The 14,171-nt window shown below is 29.0% G+C and overlaps 1 protein-coding gene across 1 annotated transcript; it reads right to left on the bottom strand.

The window, feature by feature from the left end:
- Positions 1 to 8,283, bottom strand: LOC111421334 (uncharacterized). Its single transcript, XM_023054475.2, has 2 exons — positions 6,742 to 8,283; positions 1 to 1,476 (listed from the first exon to the last, which is right to left on the bottom strand). The coding sequence occupies exons 1-2, from the start codon at positions 7,850 to 7,852 to the stop codon at positions 86 to 88; spliced, it is 2,502 nt and encodes an 833-aa protein (XP_022910243.2). The 5' UTR covers positions 7,853 to 8,283; the 3' UTR covers positions 1 to 85.
- Between the last annotated feature and the right edge of the window lie 5,888 nt (positions 8,284 to 14,171).

Consider the following 14,171-nt stretch of genomic DNA (forward strand, 5'->3'; position numbering starts at 1 on the left):
TTACCAACTCAAATAGTTTTTAAATTTTATTTATAAATTGCAATTTTTGTTTAAATAAATACATATTGAGTTTTTTATGTTAATCTTAAGATATCCACTCCATCTTTTCAGATTCGCTTATTTCCAACTTTACGTCCATAAAATGTCCGTCTATTGTATCGAATTGAATTGAAGATTCAGGATCAATAATCTTTAAATCTTCCTCGTTGTTTTTGATCGCTTCTATTTTTTCTGTTATAATATGTGATCCTAAATCAGCGCGGATATTTTGAATCTCATCCAAAAATCTTTGATCGATATTAACAAAAAAGAAATCTTCCTTATCCATATGATAATGTTTGATGACCGTCAACGGCTTCGATTGATGATAAACCGCTTCAAAATCGTTTAAAATCTCCCTAGTTTTTGAAGAAGAAAGATCTAAATCGTTGAATTGATTACTTATTGGGTTATAAAGTGTTAAAGCATTTTCTTGGGTTGGTTTTAATATTTCAACGGTGTCGGTCACATCGATTAGCTTTCCGAATAAATTTGGAATTGTTGGATCAATAAAAATGATGTTACATCTCTTCCGTGAATCAAAAATCTTTAAAATTGTGTAACTCGGACGATATTTATCGAAAATTTGAGCCATCTCATCGATTGTATTCGGCTTTAATTTTATTTTAACACTTTTATATCTATAATCGGAAAGGAAGCAAATCGTGAAATAAGGCGATTTTGTAGCATCGATCCCAATAAACCAAGCTTTTTTCGTTATTCGACTTAAACCTTGGATAATATCAGGATTATTTAAATCGAGAGAAATCGTTAAAAATTGTCCTGTATCGTCGATAATTTCAAGATACGCCGGATGTTTTCCTTTGGGATGATCCCGAATTAAATTGCAAAGTTGAGTGATTATTTTTCGGTCCGATAAATCCAAACAAATCGGTTGAAATCCATAATCGGGTGTATTTAAAAAAATTAAAGCCGAGTTTGCTTTTTTGATTGAATTTTTTGCGATCGTTTTAGTGACATCGATCGTTGCCAACGAGAAGCTTTTAATTTTATTAATAACCGAAGGATTAAAAACGTCAACGTAAATGTTATTTAAAATTCCCGCGCAAGGTATCGTTAATTGAACTCCTATTTTATCACGATTTGCAAGATCGAATAATCCTCCGTATACTAAACTCTTCGAAATATCGACGGTTAAATAGGTTTCATCTTCCGGGACGTAAATCGTTATTAAATTATTTAAAATTAATTTTGGGTTGAAATTAACGACGTCGATGGAATATTTTCGGGTCATCTTAACAAGCTCGTACACTACTTTGGGGTTTGCCATGTCAAGTTTTATTTCGAACGTTTCGTCTAAATCGGTGTTCAATTTTAGGTCGTATTCGTAAAGACTTTTTTGAAATTCTTTTGTGAAGTTTTGAAGGGTTATCATGGTTTGGTGGTGATACAAATCGAAAATTGCTGTGAATGTACCTAAAAAAAATGAGTAATATAATAGGTATTTATGTACCAAGTCAGTAAAGTGCATTTTTATCGAACGCAACATTTAAAGATATGAAGAAATTTTATCAGAAATTGTTTCACATTAAATTTATTTAGAATATGATTTTGAAACATTTTATTTGAGGTTATCTTAATAATTGATGTTTGAATCAAAAAATTTTTCAAACAAATCTTATTTAGAATCGAGCCAGTAACAACTTTCATTAAAACATTTTTTTCGAATAATCGAAATTATAGAATCTTAAATTTCCCTGTGAATAGTACGGTGAAAAAAGAAATGAATTTTATCAAAAATTGTTTCAGATAAAATTTGTTTTGAATATGATTTATAATCGATTACTTTAATAAAAAATTTTAATATAGTTACTAGATGGCGCTGTATACCGATATATATCATATATATAACATTTTTTTGAGGTTATCTTAACAATTAATGTTTGAATCAAAAAATTTTTCAAACAAATCTTATTTAGAATCGAGCCGGTTACAACTTTTATTAAAACCTTTTTTTCGAATAATCGAAATTATAGAATCTTAAATTTCCCTGTGAATAGTACGATGAAAAATAAATTCAATTTTATCAAAAATTGTTTCAGATAGAATTTGTTTAAAATATGATTTATAATCGATTATTTTAATAAAAGAATTTGACATGTTTACTAGATCTCGCTGTATAGCGATATATATCATATATATAACATTTTTTTGAGGTTATCTTAACAATTAATGGTTGAATCAAAAAATTTTTCAAACCAATCTTATTTAGAATCGAGCCAGTAACAAATTTCATTAAAACATTTCTTTCGAATAATCAAAACTATAGAATCTTAGATTTCCCTGTGAATAGTACGGTGAAACAAAATTCAATTTGATCAAAAATTGTTTCAGATAAAATTTGTTTAGAATATGATTTATAATCGATCATTTTAATAAAAAATTTTGATATAATTACCAGATGGCGCTGTATACCGATATATATCATATACATAACATTTTTTTAGGTTATCTTAACAATTAATGTTTGAATCAAAAAATTTTTCAAACAAATCTTATTTAGAATCGAGCCGGTAACAACTTTTATTAAAACATTTTTTTCGAATAATCGAAATTATAGAATCTTAGATTTCCCTGTGAACAGTACGGTGAAAAAAAAATCAATTTTATCAAAAAATGTTTCAAATAAAATTTGTTTATAGTAGAAACCACGAGAGCTGGCAGTGACAGATCGCTTAAAAATGGTATGAATCAAGATATGGACGTACGACTTAGATTATTTCACCACATACATTTAAATGTAGGTTATGTTAGTAATGGAGGTTATATGTCAAACATTGTCAAAGATATTATTTAATGATTTTCCTGTCAAAGAAAACATTTTCGTTTTGTGAAAACACTAACAGATTCATGACAACGCTCACAAGACGTTTCGATTTGAGGTTATAATTGTAGAGGTACATCCCTTAGAAGAACAGACGTACTTTTTCGACGTGGTCATTTGAATTGTGCAGCAGACATATTAAACTAATGCTATCTCTTTCTAACACACATTACTCTCTAGCGGTTTGTGACCTACGTATGGCATTTGTAAGAGCAGAAAACGATGATTTACTGCCAGCTCTCGTGGCGTCTACTATAGAATATGATTTATAATCGATTATTTTAATAAAAAATTTTGATATGGTTACTAGATGGCGCTGTATACCAATATATATCATATATATAACATTTTTTTGAGGTTATCTTAATAGTTAATGTTTGAATCAAAAAATTTTTCGAACAAATCTTATTTAGAATCGAGCCAGTAACAACTTTCATTGAAACATTTTTTTCGAATAATCGAAATTATTGAATCTTAAATTTCCCTGTGAATAGTACGATAAAAAAGAAATTCAATTTTATCAAAAATTGTTTCAGATAAAATTTGTTTAGAATATGATTTATAATCGATTATTTTAATAAAAAATTTTGATATGATTACTAGATGGCGCTGTATACAGATATATATCATATATATAACATTTTTTTGTGGTTATCTTAACAATTAATGTTTGAATCAAAAAATTTTTCAAACCAATCTTATTTAGAATCGAGCCAGTAACAACTTTCATTAAAACATTTTTTTCGAATAATCGAAATTATAGAATCTTAAATTTCCCTGTGAATAGTACGGTGAAAAAAAATTCAATTTTATCAAAAATTGTTTCAGATAAAATTTGTTTAGAATATGATTTATAATCGCTAATTTAATAAAAAAATTTGATATAATTACCAGATGGCGCTGTATACCGATATATATCATATATATATAACATTCTTTTGAGGTTATCTTAACAATTAATGTTTGAATCAAAAAAATTTTCTAGCAAATCTTATTTAGAATCGAGCAAGTAACAACTTTCATTAAAACATTTTTTTCGAATAATCAAAACTATAGAATCTTAAATTTCCCTGTGAATAGTACGATGAAAAAAAAATTCTATTTTATCAAAAATTGATTCAAATAAAATTTGTTTAGAATATGATTTAGAATCGATTATTTTAATAAAAAATTTTGATATGATTACTAGATGGCGCTGTATACAGATATATATCATATATATAACATTTTTTTGAGGTTATCTTAACAATTAATGTTTGAATCAAAAAAATTTTCAAGCAAATCTTATTTAGAATCGAGCAAGTAACAACTTTCATTAAAACATTTTTTTCGAATAATCGAAATTATAGAATCTTAGATTTCCCTATGAATAGTACGGTGAAAAAAAAAACAATTTTATCAAAAATTGTTTCAGATAAAATTTGTTTTGAATATGATTTATAATCGATTATTTTAATAAAAAAAATTTAATATAGTTACTAGATGGCGCTGTATACCGATATATATCATATATATAACATTTTTTTGAGGTTATTTTAACAATTAATGTTTGAATCAAAAAATTTTTCAAGCAAATCTTGTTTAGAATCGAGCCAATAACAATTTTAATTAAAACATTTTTTTCGAATAATCGAAATTATAGAATCTTAAATTTCCCTGTGAATAGTATGGTGAAAGAAAAAATCAATTTTATCAAAAATTGTTTCAGATAAAATTTGTTTAGAATATTATTTATAATCGATTATTTTAATAAAAAATTTTGATATAATTACCAGATGGCGCTGTATACCGATATATGTACAGGGTGATTTATAACATACGGAGCAGACTAAAAGAGTAGGTACTGGATGTAAAACTGAAGAGATTTTCTTAATAATGTTTTGTTAAAAACTTAATAGTTACATAGATATCGCATGTTAATTTTTTAAATAATTTAACGTCCATTTTTGAGAACCGCTGATATTCAGTAAAGAATAATTAAAATACTTGTGCGTTGCTAAGTAACCAAATCAACTGGATTGGCAGCAATAAAAACATGGTATCAGCGGTTCTCAATAAACAAAAACCACCGTTTGAGCGTTTTAACAAATTTTTAAATAGCCGTAACTGCTATGTTATAAAGATTTTATTATTTTTATTAATTATGCATTGTTTAAGTAACCGCGAAATATTCGCAGTTTGAATTTAAACGTAGTGTAATACCGTATATGGTAAGAAATGCTCGGCCATTACTTCAACTTTAACGTTCTATATCTTTGTGATTATTAAGTTGTGGTCAAAATTTTATTAGAAAAATATCTTCAATTTGGCTCCTAGTACCTACACTTTTAGTCTGCTTCGTATGTTATAAATCACCCTGTATATCATATATATAATATTTTTTGAGGTTATCTTAATAATTATTGTTTGAATCAAAAAATTTTTCAAACAAATCTTATTTAGAATCGAGCCAGTAACAACTTTCATTAAAACATTTTTTTCGAATAATCGAAATTATAGAATCTTAATTTCCCTGTGAACAGTACGACGAAAAAAAATTCAATTTTATCAAAAATTGTTTCAGATAAAATTTGTTTAGAATATGATTTGTAAACGATTATTTTAATAAAAAAATTTGATATAATTACCAGATGGCGCTGTATACCGATATAAATCATATATATAACATTTTCTTGAGGTTATCTTAACAATTAATGTTTGAATCAAAAATTTTTTCAAACAAATCTTATTTAGAATCGAGCCAGTAACAACTTTCATTGAAACATTTTTTTCGAATAATCGAAATTATAGAATCTTAAATTTCCCTGTGAATAGTACGGTGAAAAAAAATTCAATTTTATTAAAAATTGTTTCAGATAAAAGTTGTTTAGAATATGATTTATAATCGCTAATTTAATAAAAAAATTTGATATAATTACCACATGGCGCTGTATACCGATATATATCATATATATAACATTTTTTTGAGGTTATCTTAACAATTAATGTTTGAATCAAAAAAATTTTCAAGCAAATCTTATTTAGAATCGAGCAAGTAACAACTTTCATTAAAACATTTTTTTCGAATAAACGAAATTATAGAATCTTACATTTCCCTGTGAACAGTACGATGAAAAAAAATTCAATTTTATCAAAAATTGTTTCAGATAAAATTTGTTTAGAATATGATTTATAATCGATTATTTTAATAAATTTTTTTAATATGATTACTAGAAGGCGCTGTATACTGATATATATCATATATATAACATTTTTTGAGGTTATCTTAATAATTAATGTTTTAATCAAAAATTTTTTCAAGCAAATCTTATTTAGAATCGAGCCAGTAACAACTTTCATTAAAACATTTTTTTCGAATAATCGAAATTATAGAATCTTAAATTTCCCTGTGAATAGTACGATGAAAAAAAAATTTAATTTTATTAAAAATTGTTTCAGATAAAATTTGTTTAGAATATGATTTATAATCGATTATTTTAATAAAAAATTTTGATATAATTACCAGATGGTGCTGTATACCGATGTATATCGTATATATAACATTTTTTTGAGGTTATCTTAACAATTAATGTTTGAATCAAAAAATTTTTCAAACAAATCTTATTTAGAATTGAGCCAGCGACAACTTTCATTAAAACATTTTTTTCGAATAATCAAAACTATAGAATCTTAGATTTCCCTGTGAATAGTACAGTGAGAAAAAAAATTCAATTTTATCACAAATTGTTTCAAATAAAATTTGTTTAATGTCATCATTGCAAGTATGCAACCCAATACGCAAATCGCGTATTGTAATACCAATACTGCGATATTGGTTGCATAATTAACACAATGACGATAAAAAAATTAATTTTTACCTGTATATGGTGAAAATAACTCAACGGTAACCGGTTCAGTTTTATTAACCAACGTTTTAGTTTGTGCACAACCGGCTAACGATTTCGCCATCATTTTTTCCTTCTTTTTGATGGGGTTAATTAATTTTTTTGTAACCCCCGTTATCGATTCTTCTTTTAAACTCTTCAAATTTCTTATCGTCGTGGGATTTTTCAAATCTAATTGGAACGTGGTCGAGGAATTAATTTTTACATCGAATAAATCGCAAGGATCCGCACGTTGCAAGGCCCATTCTTCCATCATTTTTAATTTTTTTAACACGTTCGTGTTGTTTATATCTAACGAGCAACAAATGTTTCGCCCCAAACGATCTATATAAACAAAGCTGTAAATTTCTTTTTTATCTTGACGCGATTTTACGGTTGGTGCGTATCCGGTCGATTCCAACATTGCCTTTGATAACATTTCTAACGTTTTTGGATCCCATTTATTAAATTTTAATGATATCTCTTTTCCGTTTTCTAACTCAAATTTCATTTCGGCTAATGACTCGCTTTCTTCGCTGATTCCACAAGATGATTCTTTACTAAATGTTTCTAATGATAACATTATATCGGAATTTTTTGTATCGATTGTTATCCCGTAAGAATTTCCATTAACAGAGTTGTACCATTGCGAAACAAACCAAGGGTTATTGTTATGTTTTAATGAATTATTTTCACTATTTGTTGGTGAACTGAAAGAAAAATCTAATGGAAGGATTGACTCGGTTTCGATATTTCTTGATTTTCTTCCAATATCATCTGTCATCGTTTGTTGTACGACGGCAACACAAGATCTTGCAGGGACGACGACATCCGTGAAAGTTATGTTTTTTCGCGCTTTCCTATTTTCAACTAACCATTTATAACGTTCTTGGAAATTATTTTCGAGCTTCCTCGACACTTCTAAGCTTATCGTTTCAACTGAGGCATCTCGAGTGGGGCTTTTTCCGGATGATATCCTTTTTAATTGGGAACTATTTATATAAACAGGCGTTGTACTGTTTGGTGTTAAATCCAAAGAAAAAACGGTGCGGAGAACACTTAAAAAAATCGATGTTGGAAATGATATTGATTGCGTTAAACCCATTATGATCTTTTTTTATTTTTTTACACTTTAAATAACATTTTTATTATTATTATTAATTTTGATGTTTTTTAATTTTTCTAAATTGACGTTTAAAACAAATAATTTGACGTTTAATGCTTATATACAGTGTGTTAATTAATTATCGTACCCGACGTCATCATTGCAAGTATGCAACCAATATCACAGTATTGGTATTTCAATACGCAAATCGTTGTGATATTAATTAACACAGTGTATGTTTGTAAGAATCTGAGAGGACTGCTACATCCTGGAAACTAGAATCATTCGGGTTCGTCCTCCAGCCATCTTTTATGAGGTTTATCTAGGTCGAATATCCGGCCATTGTGGTTATAATTTCTGAATATTTTAATTAACAATTGGCGATATTTCCACAAGGATGCTTCAAGAAATGAATTTTATGGCGAATTTTGAAAATTATCGATGAAAATTGCAATATCGAAAATTCTATCAAAACTTCAAATATTGTTTTCTCAAAAACTAAAAGTTATTTTTCAAAACGGGTTCGTTCATTGGAAAGATGACACTTTTATTAACACTTTGGGAAATTTTCATACTCATATTCCAAGAAATGGATTTTATACGAATTTTTAAAACTTAATCGGCGAAGATTGCAAAATTCGAAAAAAATTTCGATCATTTCAAAAATTTTTTTCTCAAAAACTAAAAGTGATTTTTCAAAACGGCTTATTGCATTAAAAAGAGGACACTTTAATTAATAATTGGTGATAGTTTCACAAGAATCCTTCAAGAAATGAATTTTATAGCGAATTTTGAAAGTTATCGATGAAAACTGCAACATCGAAAATTTTATCAAAACTTCAAATATTATTTTCTCAAAAACCAAAAGTTATTTTTCAAAACGGGTTGGTTCATTGGAAAGAGGACACTTTTATTAACAATTTGGGAAATTTTCATACTCATATTCCAAGAAATGGATTTAACACGAATTTTTAAAACTTAATCGGCTAAAATTGCAAAATTCGAAAAAAATTTCGATCATTTCAAAGAATTTTTTCTCAAAAACTAAAAGCGATTTTTCAAAACGGCTTGTTGCATTAAAAAGAGGATACTTTAATTAATAATTGGTGATATTTTCACAAGGATCCTTCAAGAAGTGAATTTTATAGCGAATTTTGAAAATTATCGAGGACAATTGCAACATCGAACATTTTAACAAAACTTCAAATATTGTTTTCTCAAAAACTAAAAGCTATTTTTCAAAACGGGTTGGTTCATTGAAAAGAGGACACTTTAATTAATAATTGGTGATATTTCCACAAGGATCCTTCAAGAAATTAATTTTATAGCGAATTTTGAAAATCATCGATGAAAATTACAACATCGAAAATTTTATCAAAACTTGAAATATTGCTTTCTCAAAAACTAAAAGTTATTTTTCAAAACGGGTTGGTTCATTGGAAAGAGGACACTTTTATTAACAATTTGGGAAATTTTCATACTCATATTCCCAGAAATGGATTTAACACGAATTTTTAAAACTTAAATCGGCGAAAATTGCAAAATTCGAAAAAAATTTCGATCATTTCAAAAATTTTTTTCTCAAAAACTAAAAGCGATTTTTCAAAACGGCTTGTTGCATTAAAAAGAGGACACTTTAATTAATAATTGGTGATATTTTCACAAGGATCCTTTAAGAAATGAATTTTATAGCGAATTTTGAAAGTTATCGATGAAAACTGCAACATCGAAAATTTTATCAAAACTTCAAATATTATTTTCTCAAAAACCAAAAGTTATTTTTCAAAACGGGTTTGTTCATTGGAAAGAGGACACTTTTATTAACAATTTGGGAAATTTTCATACTCATATTCCAAGAAATGGATTTAACACGAATTTTTAAAGCTTAATCGGCTAAAATTGCAAAATTCGAAAAAATTTCGATCATTTCAAAAATTTGTTTCTCAAAAACTAAAAGCGATTTTTCAAAACGGCTTGTTGCATTAAAAAGAGGACACTTTAATTAATAATTGGTGATATTTTCACAAGGATCCTTTAAGAAATGAATTTTATAGCGAATTTTGAAAGTTATCGATGAAAACTGCAACATCGAAAATTTTATCAAAACTTCAAATATTATTTTCTCAAAAACCAAAAGTTATTTTTCAAAACGGGTTTGTTCATTGGAAAGAGGACACTTTTATTAACAATTTGGGAAATTTTCATACTCATATTCCAAGAAATGGATTTAACACGAATTTTTAAAGCTTAATCGGCTAAAATTGCAAAATTCGAAAAAATTTCGATCATTTCAAAGAATTTTTTCTCAAAAACTAAAAGCGATTTTTCAAAACGGTTTTTTGCATTAAAAAGAGGATACTATAGTTAATAATTGGTGATATCTCCACAAGGATCCTTCAAGAAATGAATTTTATAGCGAATTTTGAAAGTTATCGATGAAAATTGCAACATCGAAAATTCTATCAAAACTTAAAATAGTGTTTTCTCAAAAACTATAAGTTATTTTTCAAAACGGATTGGTTCATTGGAAAGAGGACACTCTTATTAACACTTTGGGAAATTTTCATACTCATATTTCAAGAAATGGATTTTATACGAATTTTTAAATCTTAATCGGCGAAAATTGAAAAATTCGAAAAAATTGTCGATCATTACAAAAATTTATTTCTCAAAAACTAAAAGCGATTTTTCAAAACGGCTTTTTGCATTAAAAAGAGAATACTTTAATTAATAATTGGTGATATTTCCACAAGGATCCTTCAAGAAATTAATTTTATAGCGAATTTTGAAATTATCGATAAAAATTGCAAAATCGAAAATTTTATAAAAAATTCAAATATTGTTCTCTCAAAAACTAAAACTTATGTTTTGAAACGTGTTGGTTCATTGGAAAGAGGGCACTCGTATTAACACTTTGGGAAATTTTCATACTCATATTCCAAGAACTGGATTTTATACGAATTTTTAAAACTTAATCGGCGAAAATTACACAATTCGGAAAAATATTTAGGGATTGATCTAGATAACAAATTAAAATTTAATATTCACACTAAAAAATCTAAAATGAAATCTAACGCTAGGGCTAAATATTTTAGATGTTTAACAGTTTAGAGGTTAAGGTTTATAAAACCATCTGCAGACCGATTTTGGATTATGGAGCATCAATTTTGTGCGACGTAAGAAATCAAGCCAGACGAAATCTTGAAGTTGCCGAGAGAACGTGTTTAAGATGCATAACAAAACTAAGAAACCCTAGAAATCCACTTTATAACCCATCGAATCAACTTCTTTATGAGAAATGTAAAATAACACCAATTACACACCGAATAGTTGCACTTGCTAGTAAAAGCAATTTAAAAATAACTGAAAACCATAGTCTCACATCGCTATTTCTTTCGGATAGCAACCCTTTACCTAATGTCAATTAGTTATTTGTTGAAGGATATGAAGTAAATTATAATTATTATATGGATGAGAGTTCAGCAAGGGCAGGAGGACCTCGGTCGAGAGCCCGTTCCGGAGATTATAATAAATTTAAAATATAATTGTAAATTTCAATTTTCGAAAGAGACGACTCTACCGCGATTTTATATCCTATGAGGAACCTGCTCTGAAAAGAATGTTCAACGAGCATAATAAAAATATCCAAAAACTAGTGCAGCAATTCAGAAGCGAAAAATACTTGAGCCTGTGGAGGCCTATGACAAAATCAACAGAAGCAAGGGTAAAAACTACTGGCAAGAAGTCCGCAAACTTTCGAAGTACCAAAAGTCGCCAGAAACCCAGGAGCTTATTGACCCTACGGATGGCTGTTCACACTCTAGCCCGGAAAAAATAGTAAACATCCACGTTGAACACCTTGAGAGGGTGAGAGAAGACCTTTATTATTATATGCATCCCCAAGAAAGATTCTTCTCTATCCGACCCTACGAACTATCGTCCTATCTCATTGCTACCCGTAATGGGGAAGCTTTTCGAGGTACACTTGAAGAACAAGCTGCTCGATGTTGTTGCAAGGAGGATTCCGTCATACCAATTTAGATTCCAACAAGGTAGATCTACATCTCATCCCTTGGCAGTGCTTGTCTCAAACTTCCAACTCGCACGTTACCAAAAACAACAATCCGCCGCAGTCTTCCTGGATGTTCGGAAGGCATTCGACTCCGTATGGCACAGAGGAGTGGTCTGAAAGAAGACCGTTGGTTAAAGTGAAAAACTACTACTCTCACAGTTTCACCGCTCAACAAGGTCTCCCTCAAGGCTCTCCCATCTCGCCAGCACTGGTCAACGTCTACTGCCATGACATCTACAACGACAACCCAGACGTCTTCAATCCGATGTCTTACGCCCTACTTTATGCCGATGACACTACTCTCGTCGCACATGATGTAGACATTCCATCATCAATCCTAAGGCTGCAGATACTCATCCAAAACATAGAGGAATGGTACCGAAAATGGCGTATCCTGATAAATCCTTCCAAAACCCAATTCTTCATCCCCTTCCTCCTTATTCGCGTTGCTCCTCCCACAATAATAATTCAATCTTCTCCTATCACAGCTTCACCAACTTGCAACTACCTCGGCATTACCTTGGATAGAACCCTTAAATTCTATGCCCACGCCATCAAGGTAAAAATGAAAGTCAAAAACCGCGCCAAACACTTCCGCTCACTCTCATATAGAGGCCGAGGGATATCCACCAAATGCGCTACTCACATATACATCTCAATATGCCGACCTATTATCGAATATGCCTCATTAATCATGACTGAAGCGTCGAGAGGATCACAGTACCATCTAGAAGTAGCAGAGAGAACAGCCCTGAGAATTATCACTCGCATTAGACACCCTCACAACCCACTTTTCAACCCTTCCAACGAACTCCTTTACGACCTTACAAAGATTCCTCCTATAAACTGCCATTATAGACGACAGTTTATATCCCTTAAAGCAATTATGAACTTCCACAAAAACGCCCTAAAAAATTTCATCATCATTCCCCTCTCCCTTACCCACTGTCCCATAACACGGCTCACACTGCTTAAAAAAAAACGAATTCAAAGTCACGGGCAGGAAGACTAAGGTCTATAACCCTTTTGGACTCTTTTTTTATATTTGTTTTCTATAATATATAAATACATATTATGTATTTCTTTTCGTATTTGTTATTATTTTTATATAAGTCCAAATAATATTGTTTTCTTCTTCTTGCCTATCATTTCAAAAAATTTATTTCTCAAAAACTAAAAGCGATTTTTCAAAACGGCTTGTTGCATTAAAAAGAGGACACTTTAATTAATAATTGGTGATATTTCCACAAGGATCCTTCAAGAAATGAATTTTATAGCGAATTTTGAAAATTATCGATACAAATTGCAACATCGAAAATTTTATCAAAACTTCAAATATTGTTTTCTCAAAAACTAAAAGTTATTTTTCAAAACGGATTGGTTCATTGGAAAGAGGACGCTCTTATTAACACTTTGGGAAATTTTCATACTCATATTCCAAGAAATTGATTTTATACCAATTTTTAAAACTTAATCGGCGAAAGTTGTATAATTCGAAAAAATTGTCTATCATTTCTCAAAAACTAAAAGTGATTTTTCAAAACGGCTGATTGCATTAAAAAGAGGACACTTTAATTAATAATTGGTGATATTTCCACAAGGATCCTTCAAAAAATGAATTTTATAGCGAATTTTGAAAGTTATCGATGAAAATTGCAACATCGAAAATTTTATCAAAACTTCAAATATTGTTTTCTCAAAAACTAAAAGTTATTTTTCAAAACGGATTGGTTCATTGAAAAGAGGGCGCTCTTATTAACACTTTGGGAAATTTTCATACTCATATTCCAAGAAATGGATTTTATACGAATTTTTAAAACTTAAACGGCGAAAATTGCAAAATTCGAAAAACAGGATACTTTAATTAATAATCGAAAGTGATAACAGCGACAATTCTGTTAGTAATGAATGTAATGATGAAGTACAAGCGAAGAGAAGGAAACTAGACGAAACTGTAACAAGAGATTTTATATACAACACCTAAAAGAGATACTAATTCCTGTGAATGGTGGAATACTAACTACTAGTAGTAATAGGTTTAAGCAACAATGTAGCACTGAAATACAAGAAAAAACTAAATCTAACGCACAGCTAAACCTGAAACTTTCTAGTTCTAGACATCTCTCAAGATGGTTAGGTTAATTCTTAAAATCTATTTGTGATAAATTTCAAAATAACAACTTTAAAAGTCAATATAATATAAATATATCTATGATAAAATTCCCAAAAACATACAACAAACACAAA

Source organism: Onthophagus taurus, chromosome 3 (genome assembly GCF_036711975.1).
Source record: "Onthophagus taurus isolate NC chromosome 3, IU_Otau_3.0, whole genome shotgun sequence".
In the NCBI taxonomy this organism is placed as follows: Eukaryota; Metazoa; Arthropoda; class Insecta; order Coleoptera; family Scarabaeidae; genus Onthophagus; species Onthophagus taurus.

Bases quoted from the DNA above. Each gene is read 5' to 3' on its own strand.
- LOC111421334 (XM_023054475.2), bottom strand. From the start codon at position 7,852: ATGGGTTTAACGCAATCAATATCATTTCCAACATCGATTTTTTTAAGT. The intron at 1,477-6,741 runs GTAAAAATTAAT...CATTTTTTTTAG, and splicing joins GTTATTTTCACCATATACAG to GTACATTCACAGCAATTTTC.